This window comes from Coregonus clupeaformis, chromosome 13 (genome assembly GCF_020615455.1).
Source record: "Coregonus clupeaformis isolate EN_2021a chromosome 13, ASM2061545v1, whole genome shotgun sequence".
Taxonomy (NCBI): domain Eukaryota; kingdom Metazoa; phylum Chordata; class Actinopteri; order Salmoniformes; family Salmonidae; genus Coregonus; species Coregonus clupeaformis.
Window position 1 is genome coordinate 33,502,428 of NC_059204.1, and position 12,500 is coordinate 33,514,927.

At 43.6% G+C, this 12,500-nt stretch overlaps 1 protein-coding gene across 1 annotated transcript in view; it reads right to left on the minus strand.

Moving 5' to 3' along the window:
* LOC121579176 (actin-binding LIM protein 3-like) overlaps positions 1–12,500 on the minus strand; it is a 143,899-nt gene that overhangs the window by 59,041 nt on the left and 72,358 nt on the right. The window contains exons 3-4 of the mRNA XM_041893531.2: positions 8,870–9,053; positions 921–1,033 (exon numbers count right to left, since the gene is read on the minus strand). Of these exons, the coding sequence (XP_041749465.1) occupies positions 921–1,033; positions 8,870–9,053 (297 nt within the window). The remainder of the gene's footprint in view (positions 1–920; positions 1,034–8,869; positions 9,054–12,500) is intronic.

A 12,500-nucleotide genomic window follows, 5' to 3' on the forward strand; every position in this document is an offset into this window, starting at 1 on the left:
AGGGAGTTATAGCAGAGGAGAGGGAGTTATAGCAGAGGAGAGAGAGTTAAGGCAGAGGAGAGGGAGTTAAGGCAGAGGAGAGGGAGTTCTAGCAGAGGAGAGGGAGTTATAGCAGAGGAGAGGGAGTTAAGGCAGAGGAGAGGGAGTTAAGGCAGAGGAGAGGGAGTTATAGCAGAGGAGAGGGAGTTATAGCAGAGGAGAGGGAGTTAAGGCAGAGGAGAGGGAGTTATAGCAGAGGAGAGGGAGTTAAGGCAGAGGAGAGGGAGTTAAGGCAGAGGAGAGGGAGTTATAGCAGAGGAGAGGGAGTTATAGCAGAGGAGAGGGAGTTAAGTGATGGAGAGTCCTACTGATCTGAGAACTGTGGAGTGCTGAAGCCTTGTCCTACGGGATCATCACTGTGCTGTATGAGGATTGTGATGTGACTTTAGCTGAGGTCCTGTGGTATAGATCCATTTCCCGGCCATGTCATGTTGCGCGCAGTACAGAATTATACAAAAAGATTTGTTTACCTAGCCGTGGATATGATCACATCCAACTTCAAATGCAGCTCATGCAAGTTAACAAACACATATTCAGATGGTTATCATCTACAACATCGCAGATGTCATCAGAGGATTGATTACCTAGGAAGCTAGCAAGCCAGCGAGGCAAGGTAAAATATCCCAAATAGAGCTAGATAAAGCCAGAAGAATAATATACGTGTTGAACATAGCTATAGCCATCAGTCTGGTATGTTTTCATGGTCATCACTCACTCACTGTTAAGTTTGTCAAGGTCCCAACATCAGCGTTAGCTATCTGCTACAGGGCTTTTTGATGTTGAGATGTCGAGACGTTCGAGTAATGTGAGTGCATTACTCAAACGTGACTATTGATGGTAAACAGAGAAGGAGCATGTGATACTCAGATCTAGAAACTTACGGCTGGGTCCGTGGATCTTGACCGGCGCGTTGCTGACTAGTGAATGGGAGCACTGCTGACAGACACACTTCTTCCCACAGAAGGTAACCCTGTCTCCGATAGGGAAAGGCTTTCTGGAAAACAAGACAAGCCAAAGGAAGACATCAGACATGTATTCTGCTCAACCCTGAGCCTCACTCAGTAGACACAATGCTACTGTGGGTATATTGCGTGTAATGCTAGCTAACATTATTTTAAACAACTGCACATTTTGTGTTTTGTAATTTTGCATAATTTATCAACGTGGTAAAAATGCCCAAAATAAATTCCTCCGAAAATCCTGCAGTAGGCTTATGTAATTTACAGGGGGCGCCATATTTAAACATGTCACAAACTTAACCAGTGACAGTGGAATCTAACTATGGAGTCAGAGAAGAGAGGACTTTGGCACAGCAGTACTGTTCTATACAGCCATTCTGGAAGCATTCTCTAATGTATCGCTAGCTAACTGCCCCAGTCTGAGACTAATGATTCATTGATGTGATTTGGTCAAGGAAGGCAATGTGACTCTCCTTAGTAGCACATGAGGAGAGTGACACAGCATCAGAGGCCAGGCCTCTATTCTAATTACATTAATACTGATTAGAGTGTAACTCTCCATGCAGACACACACACACTAGCAACGGTCATTTAAATTGTTAAAAGGTTATAAAAACAATTCTAATAAATTCACCTGTTGGATAATGAATGAAGATACTCCAGACTTTTTTATAATGCATCAGATCTTGACTGAATTATAGCACATAAAATATTTTACTGCCACAGACAAATAATGAATGGAGTTCAGGGATTATTCAATTTATTGTAAAATGTAACTTTCTTTCTTAGAATGCATCATATATATATTTTTTGTTATTGTATCAGGTATATATATATATATATTTCTTGTCTTAAATTATAATTAGATGTGCCTCATTTGCATAAATATGCTGGGTGTATTTGCACAAATGAATATATTTACATAAACGGGACCTGAGCCCTAGGACCATGCCTCAGGAGTACCTGGCCTGACGACTCCTGGCTGTCCCCGTCCCCAGTCCATCTGGTCGTGCTGCTGATCCAGTTTCTAATGTTTTGCCTGCGGCTATGGAACCCTGACCTGTTCACCTGACGTGCTACATTGATCCAGACCTGCTGTTTCGACCCTCTCTCTCTCCCTCTCTCTCTCTCTACCGCACCTACTGTCTCGACCTCTGAATGCTCGGCTATGAAAAGCCAACTGACATTTACTCCTGAGGTGCTGACCTGTTGCACCCTCTATAACCACTGTGATTATTATTTTACCCTGCTGGTCATTTACAGTATGAACGTTTGAACATCTTGAAGAACGATCTGGCCTTAATGGCCATGTACTGTTATAATCTCCACCCAGCACAGCCAGAAGAGGACTGGCCACCCCTCAGAGCCTGGTTCCTCTCTAGGTTTCTTCCTAGGTTCCTGCCTTTCTAGAGAGTTTTTCATAGCCACCATGATTCTACATCTGCATTGCTTGCTCTTTGGGGTTTTAGGCTGGGTTTCTGTATAAGCTCTTTGTGACATCTGCTGACGTAAAATGGGCTCTATAAATACATTTGATTGATTGATTAATTGAATGGAAAGACAATGTACTCCATTGAGCCCATTTCAGCCATTACAGGTCATCACAAACATTTCCTCGGTCATAACATTATCGACAGGGACAAGCAAGAGTATGAAAGCGTCACAGGAGTAAAATGAAAGCAATCAATCCAGAGAGATTTAAGTGACAAGTGGATGTTGCACCCCTCAAACACAGGAAATAGATGGCTGAAAAAGACAGATCCTCAGGTGGGCGGGGCATGTGCGTTGCTACACACACACACACACACACACACACACAGTCTTGTACAGCTAACCTTGTGGGGACAGACAGTTCAGTCCCATTCAAAATCCTATTTTCCCTAACCCCTAACCCTAAACCTAACCCTAACCCATACTCTTACCCTTACCATAACCCTAACCTTAACCTTAACTCTAACCTTAACCCTAAACCTAAACCTAAACCTAACCCTAACCCTAACCCTAAACCTAACCCTAAACCTAACCCTAGCTCCTAACCCTAACCCTTAATGTAACCCTAACTCTAACCTTAACCCTAAACCCCTTAGAAATAGCATTTAACCTCGTGGGGACTAACAAAATGTCCCCAATTGGTCAAATGTTTGTTTGTTTACTATTCTTGTGGGGACTTCGGGTCCCCACAAGAATAGTTCAACACGTCCACACACACACACACCCACACACACACCCACACACACACACACACACACACACACACACACACACACACACACACACACACACACACACACACACACACACACACACACACACACACACACACACACACACACACACACACACACACAGGATCTGCAATTACGTTTTATCATATATGGCAACCTTTCTTATTTTATCTTTGTAGAAGATAATTTGTATAATTTGTATATGATCCTGTGTGGCTCAGTTGGTAGACCATGGTGCTTACAATGCCAGGGTTGTGGGTTCAATTCCCATGGGGGACCAGAATGGAAAGAAAGTATGAAAATGTATGCACTCACTACTGTAAACTGCTCTGGATGAGAGTGTCTGCTAAAATCTATAACTATTTGTTTGTTTTCCATGTGATTATATTACTATAATTCGATGTGATGTTTAATTGGGAGTATTGGGGTGTTTTACCCTCTACCTGTTTGTCTGTGTAATATTTAAAATGCCAAATGAAGAAAGAAATAAACATCTGAGGGCACCATTTGCACATCTTTCACTGTCACCGTGAATACAGTGAGGGAAAAAAGTATTTGATCCCCTGCTGATTTTGTACATTTGCCCACTGACAAAGAAATGATCAGTCTATAATTTTAATGGTAGGTTTATTTGAAGAGTGAGAGACCGAATAACAACAACAAAATCCAGAAAAACGCATGTCAAAAATGTTATAAATTGATTTGCATTTAATGAGGGAAATAAGTATTTGACCCCCTCTCAATCAGAAAAATGTCTGGCTCCCAGGTGTCTTTTATACAGGTAACGAGCTGAGATTAGGAGCACACTCTTAAAGGGAGTGCTCCTAATCTCAGCTTGTTACCTGTATAAAAGACACCTGTCCACAGAAGCAATCAATCAATCAGATTCCAAACTTTCCACCATGGCCAAGACCAAAGAGCTCTCCAAGGATGTCAGGGACAAGATTGTAGACCTACACAAGGCTGGAATGGGCTACAAGACCATCGCCAAGCAGCTTGGTGAGAAGGTGACAACAGTTGGTACGATTATTCGCAAATGGAAGAAACACAAAATAACTGTCAATCTCCCTCGGCCTGGGGCTCCATGCAAGATCTCACCTCGTGGAGTTGCAATGATCATGAGAATGGTGAGGAATCAGCCCAGAACTACACGGGAGGATCTTGTCAATGATCTCAAGGCAGCTGGGACCATAGTCACCAAGAAAACAATTGGTAACACACTACGCCGTGAAGGACTGAAATCCTGCAGCGCCCACAAGGTCCCCCTGCTCAAGAAAGCACATATACAGGCCTGTCTGAAGTTTTCCAATGAACATCTGAATGATTCAGAGGAGAACTGGGTGAAAGTGTTGTGGTCAGATGAGACCAAAATGGAGCTCTTTGGCATCAACTCAACTCCGCGTGTTTGGAGGAGGAGGAATGCTGCCTATGACCCCAAGAACACCATCCCCACTGTCAAACATGGAGGTGGAAACATTATGCTTTGGGGGTGTTTTTCTGCTAAGGGGACAGGACAACTACAACGCATCAAAGGGAAGATGGACGGGGCCATGTACCGTCAAATCTTGGGTGAGAACCTCCTTCCCTCAGCCAGGGCATTGAAAATGGGTCGTGGATGGGTATTCCAGCATGACAATGACCCAAAACACACGGCCAAGGCAACAAAGGAGTGGCTCAAGAAGAAGCACATTAAGGTCCTGGAGTGGCCTAGCCAGTCTCCAAACCTTAATCCCATAGAATATCTGTGGAGGGAGCTGAAGGTTCGAGTTGCCAAACGTCAGCCTCGAAACCTTAATGACTTGGAGAAGATCTGCAAAGAGGAGTGGGACAAAAATCCCTCCTGAGATGTGTGCAAACCTGGTGGCCAACTACAAGAAACGTCTGACCTCTGTGATTGCCAACAAGGGTTTTGCCACCAAGTACTAAGTCATGTTTTGCAGAGGGGTCAAATACTTATTTCCCTCATTAAAATGCAAATCAATTCATGACATTTTTGACATGCGTTTTTCTGGATTTGATTGTTGTTATTCTGTCTCTCACTGTTCAAATAAACCTACCATTAAAATGATAGACTGATCATGTCTTTGTCAGTGGGCAAATGTACAAAATCAGCAGGGGATCAAATACTTTTTTTCCCTCACTGTACGTTGAGAGGAATTCTTCCAAATTGAGGGCTGTCCGAACCTTAGCAACCAAAATGGAAGACTTATGTAGATGTACACAGTGACACAACTACATATGCAATATGATCTTCGATGACCTGCAAAGATATGCGCGAAGACAACTGAAAAAAGAGAAAAGACATGGATATACCAAAGCAAAGAGAGTATTCAGGGCTAGCATTCAAAATGCTAATCACAACCTCCGCATTATGCACACACACACACACACACACACACACACACACACACACACACACACACACACACACACACACACACACACAACTCTTTGGGGTGGTGTGTGTGTGTGTGCTGACAGGGTGGCCCTGTGGGCTTCAGCGGTAATATCCGATAACAGGGAGGAGGGAGGCTCACATACATGATGGGCCTGTGGACTGATACTGTATCCAGCTACAGAGCAGGCAGGCAGGCAGGCAGGGGGAGATCTGCTTGGCCACAGCAGCTTAACTGGGCCAGCAGAGGTGATCTTCACGCTGAATATTGAAACCAACATATCATCTACGTCCCAAATTGCACCCTATTTTCCTACATAGTGCACTAATTGTGACCAGGGCCCATAGGCCCATTTGGGATATGGACCCAGAACCTGTTTCAAACATGCTAAAGAGGAGGCAGTGTGCTATGAACAATAGATAGTACTGTTAAACGTTCTTCTGTCAAAAACACAGCATAGCTCTGCATATTGAGGTTTGGGAGAAGTGGGGGTGATCTGTGGTGGATGAACCAATAGATCCTACACTATTCTTGGTAGCCTACATTTGGTATTTGGTATTTTATTAGGATCCCCATTAGCTGTTGCAAAAGCAGCAGCTACTCTTCCTGGGGTCCACACAAAACATGAAACATGACAAAATACAGAACATTAATAGACAAGAACAGCTCAAGGACAGAACTACATTTTTTTATAAAGGCACACGTAGCCTACAAATCAATACATACACACAAACTATCTAGTGTGCTGACTAGTGACTGCTGGAGCAGAGTGCCTGCTCCGCTCCCACCACCAAAAGCTATGAGTCAGCATCTCTAGCAGGACAGGCAGCGATGGCAGGACCATCTGCGGTAAAGATTTATGGCCCTTTAACATGGACGACTCAGTACCAGCATTCAATATAATTTACTGCTTTGCCAGACAACTGATGGTGGTATATTCCCTATCACTTTGCAGATCACTGTCAAGCATCTGCCCAAATTACATCTCATAAGAGTCATAAGTCCATCCAGTGTGTCGGGTCAGCATGTAATAATATTATAATACAGTGTACTACAAATTGCAAACAGTGGAAAATACATTAATTAACATACAAATCTGTGCATAATCGGACATAAGCATGGCCATGTAAGTAGTAGCGCTATCAGCCTATCAAGGCCCTCGGTGGAGAGGTTACTGTGGGTCAGACTTTAAACCCAACCCAGCCCTGGTGCCACCTGCTAGAAGGAAGATAAGGAACTGTTCTCATGATGTTCTCAACCAGCAGACCAGTATAGAAGGAACTGTTCTCATGATGTTCTCAACCAGCAGACCAGTATAGAAGGAACTGTTCTCATGATGTTCTCAACCAGCAGACCAGTATAGAAGGAACTGTTCTCATGATGTTCTCAACCAGCAGACCAGTATAGAAGGAACTGTTCTCATGATGTTCTCAACCAGCAGACCAGTATAGAAGGAACTGTTCTCATGATGTTCTCAACCAGCAGACCAGTATAGAAGGCACTGTTCTCATGATGTTCTCAACCAGCAGACCAGTATAGAAGGAACTGTTCTCATGATGTTCTCAACCAGCAGACCAGTATAGAAGGAACTGTTCTCATGATGTTCTCAACCAGCAGACCAGTATAGAAGGCACTGTTCTCATGATGTTCTCAACCAGCAGACCAGTATAGAAGGAACTGTTCTCATGATGTTCTCAAGCAGCAGACCAGTATAGAAGGAACTGTTCTCATGATGTTCTCAAGCAGCAGACCAGTATAGAAGGAAATGTTCTCATGGCACCCTTAAAATAGCCTCACCTCTGCTGCCCCACCACACTGACAGCCTGAAACTATTCAATCATCATCTAAAGACTCTGAAACAGTGACAGTAAACCACACAATCAGAGGGATTTTTTTTTATATGTAATTACTCTGAGAGCCGATGGGTAACTGCCAAAATAAAGGAAACGCCAACATAAAGTTTCTTAATAGGGCGTTGGGCCACCACCAGCCAAAACAGCTTCAATGCACCTTGGCATAGATTCGACAAGCATCTGGAACCCTATTGGAGGGATGTGACACCATTCTTCAACAAGAAATTCCATCATTTGGTGTTTTGTTGATGGTGGTGGAAAACACTGTCTCAGGCACCGCTCCAGAATCTCCCTGTTAGTGTTCAATTGGGTTGAGGTAGCGGCAGGTAGCTTAGTGGGTAAGAGCGTTGTGCCAGTAACCGAAAGGTCGCTGGTTCTAATCCCCGAGCCGACTAGGTGAAAAATCTGTCGATGTGCCCTTAAGCAAGGCACTTAACCCTAATTGCTCCTGTAAGTCGCTCTGGATAAGAGCGTCTGCTAAATGACTAAAATGTAAATGTAAAATGTTGAGATCTGGTGACTGAGACGGCCATGACATATGGTTTACATCGTTTTCATGCTCATCAAAACATTTCAATGACCCCTTGTTCCCTGTGGATGGGGGCATTGTCATCCAATGGGGCATTGCCATGGTAGCCTATGGGTCTCCTGTAGCTCAGTTGGTAGAGCATGGCGCTTGCAACGCCAGGGTTGTGGGTTCGTTTCCCACGGGGGGCCAGTATGAAAAATGAATGCACTCACTAACTGTAAGTCGCTCTGGATAAGAGCGTCTGCTAAAATGTAAAAATGTAGCCAAACGAATGGCCTGCCTAGCATTTGTATACATGATCCTAAGCATGATGGGATGTTAACTGCTTAATTAACTCAGGAACCACACCTGTGTGGAAGCACCTGCTTTCAATATACTTTGTATCCCTCAATTATTCTAGTGTTTCCTTTATTTTGTCAGTTACCTGTAGATGACAACATGACAAGTAGAAACAGGAGGCTGCATGTCCTTTTCTCTCATCTTAAGTCAACTTCCCTCCTCACTGAACTCTTCCTTGTCTTGGAAGATACGATGAAACATCTGATCATTTCATCTGATGATAATTTATTTGTTCTCTGATTATACCTGCATTCTGGTCTTGATCCATTGAATTCAGCACTGATTAAATGCCTGCCTGCCTGCCTCCCAACAAAACAAATCATTCACTACTTGTTGCCTCCATGGCCAAGTCAATAATTCAATCAAACATTATACATCCCAACGTTGTCCTCTCAGTCGTGTGCTTTTGACACGGCACTTCCCCTGAGAGATGTGCATTAACTGGCCAGTGATGATCAATGTAGTGGATATGTGTGTGTGTGTGTGTGCGTGCATGTGGTGTGTGTGTATGTGCCCCCGCAGTACCTACCTGCACATGCTGCAGACGAAACACTTGGGGTGGTAGGTACGCCCCAGCGCAGACACCACCTCCCCTGTGATGAAGTCTCCACAGCTGTCACACTTGGTGCCATAGAGGCGCTGGTAGTCCTCTGTACAGATGTACTCTCCTCCCTTCTGGAAAAAGCCTGAACGGGCCAGGTCACAGCCACACACTGCAGACACACAGAGACACAGAGGTGAGATATTAACTTCGCTAGTATATAGTTAGTGAAGAAAGGAGTAGAACAGAGATGAGATATTAATGTCACTAGAGTTAGTGAAGAAAGGAGTAGAACAGGTGCTTCATCAGGCTGTATATACACAATAGAGGAAACGGGAACAACAACAATGTAATCGGTAATCAAAAGCATGGTAAACACTCAGCCCAACAGTACAGAGTTACAGTGAGGGAAAAAAGTATTTGATCCCCTGCTGATTTTGTACGTTTGCCCACTGACAAAGAAATGATCAGTCTATAATTTTAATGGTAGGTTTATTTGAACAGTGAGAGACAGAATAACAACAAATAAATCCAGAAAAACGCATGTCAAAAATGTTATAAATTGATTTGCATTTTAATGAGGGAAATAAATATTTGACCCCCTCTCAATCAGAAAGATTTCTGGCTCCCAGGTGTCTTTTATACAGGTAACGAGCTGAGATTAGGAGCACACTCTTAAAGGGAGTGCTCCTAATTTCAGTTTGTTACCTGTATAAAAGACACCTGTCCACAGAAGCAATCAATCAATCAGATTCCAAACTCTCCACCATGGCCAAGACCAAAGAGCTCTCCAAGGATGTCAGGGACAAGATTGTAGACCTACACAAGGCTGGAATGGGCTACAAGACCATCGCCAAGCAGTTTGGTGAGAAGGTGACAACAGTTGGTGCGATTAATCTCCCTCGGCCTGGGGCTCCATGCAAGATCTCACCTTCCCTCAGCCAGGGCATTGAAAATGGGTCGTGGATGGGTATTCCAGCATGACAATGACCCAAAACACACAGCCAAGGCAACAAAGGAGTGGTTCAAGAAGAAGGACATTAAGGTCCTGGAGTGGCCTAGCCAGTCTCCAGACCTTAATCCCATAGAAAATCTGTGGAGGGAGCTGAAGGTTCGTGTTGCCAAACGTCAGCCTCGAAACCTTAATGACTTGGAGAAGATCTGCAAAGAGGAGTGGGACAAAATCCCTCCTGAGATGTGTGCAAACCTGGTGGCCAACTACAAGAAACGTCTGACCTCTGTGATTGCCAAAAAGGGTTTTGCCACCAAGTACTAAGTCATGTTTTGCAGAGGGGTCAAATACTTATTTCCCTCATTAAAATGCAAATCAATTAATAACATTTTTGACATGCGTTTTTCTGGATTTCTTTGTTGTTATTCTGTCTCTCACTGTTCAAATAAACCTACCATTAAAATTATATACTGATCATTTCTTTGTCAGTGGGCAAACGTACAAAATCAGCAGGGGATCAAATACTTTTTTCCCTCACTGTATATGGGCTAATAGCCTCCGTTGCAAATAGCATGAACACACAACATGCTTGGACAAGCAGTGTTCCTCAGGCAGAGGTGGTATGGGTCAGACAGTGTTTGATTAGGGCTTGAGTGAACTGTGAGGGCCTTGTCACATTTCAACCCTGACATGCTATAGGTGATGTTACCGGCATTTCTTTGGTAAACATGGGCAGCGTGTGTGTGTGTGTGTGTGTGTGTGACAGTACATTATGTTAGCCCGGCCTGTATGACCCATGACCCCTATAAACTCAAAGGTTAAATACTATAATCCATCCATGAGGATATGGAAAGGTGGATGGAATAACCACAGCCATACTGCATAATCACATTAACCCAACTGTGGACATGTTATTGCTCCGTAGATGACCATTAATATTGCTCCGTAGATGACCATTAATATTGCTCCGTAGATGACCCTTAATATTGCTCTGTAGATTACCATTAATATTGCTCTGTAGATGACCCTTAATATTGCTCCGTAGATGACCATTAATATTGCTCTGTAGATGACCCTTAATATTGCTCCGTAGATGACCATTAATATTGCTCTGTAGATGACCATTAATATTGCTCCGTAGATGACCCTTAATATTGCTCTGTAATGACCATTAATATTGCTCTGTAGATTACCATTACTATTGCTCTGTAGATGACCATTAATATTGCTCTGTAGATGACCATTAATATTGCTCCGTAGATGACCATTAATATTGCTCTGTAGATGACCATTAATATTGCTCTGTAGATTACCATTAATATTGCTCTGTAGATGACCATTAATATTGCTCCGTAGATGACCATTAATATTGCTCCGTAGATTACCATTAATATTGTTCCGTAGATGACCATTAAATATTGCTCTGTAGATTACCATTAATATTGCTCCGTAGATGACCATTAATATTGCTCTGTAGATGACCATTAATATTGCTCCGTAGATGACCATTAATATTGCTCCGTAGATGACCATTAATATTGCTCTGTAGATGACCATTAATATTGCTCCGTAGATTACCATTACATTTTACATTTACATTTTAGTCATTTAGCAGACGCTCTTATCCAGAGCGACTTACAGTTAGTGAATACATATTTTTTTTTTATACTGGCCCCCCGTGGGAATCAAACCCACAACCCTGGCGTTGCAAACGCCATGCTCTATCAACTGAGCTACATCCCTGCCGGCCATTCCCTCCCCTACCCTGGACGACGCTGGGCCAATTGTGCGCCGCCCATGAGTCTCCCGGTCGCGGCCGGCTGCGACAGAGCCATTAATATTGCTCTGTAGATGACCATTAATATTGCTCCGTAGATGACCATTAATATTGCTCCGTAGATGACCATTAATATTGCTCCGTAGATGACCATTAATATTGCTCCGTAGATGACCATTAATATTGCTCTTGCTGTAACTCAAACCATAGTATACATGTTTTAAAAAATGGTATTTGAATGAGCTAAATGGCTTTAGATCCAGCTGAGTGTGAAAGTATTTAGTGGCCTAGCTGGCTACAAACAGCCTCACACTAAATCATCTGGCTGTATTGACTCACACAGGAGGCTGCCGCTGACAGAGAATCACCATTATGAGACAGCGACAGAGACACACAGATACTATCTCTCTAAACGGCTAAATGCCTTACAAGCCTATTGCTGAATGAACGGCATGATCATTTGAATAAAGCAATCAAAAGAGACAGATATCCTATTCTATTCTGGCAGGTTTTGATAGAGTGATGTGATGTCGAGTGAGTCAGAGAATGAACAGAGTCAGACTGGTGGTGTAGTCAGACGTCATAGTGACTGATGTTCAGTGTTGCTCCAGTCTCTGTAGGTAGTGGTCGTGCAGAGGGCTTGACTGAGTCTCTGCTCTCTGAGGAGGACCAGGAACAATCGCAGGTACAGCTCCAACACCTCCCACCTGCCCCTCAGGAGGAGTGAAACATGATTCTGTGCGTCTCCAATAACAACACGCTGCAGCATGGACATGACACACGCATCCCCCTGGGGCGCCTAGCAACACATGCTGCCAGTCAGGGAGACAGCCACAGTGTGTGTGTGTGTGTGTTTGTCTGTGTGTGTGTCTGTGTGTATGTGTGTGTAT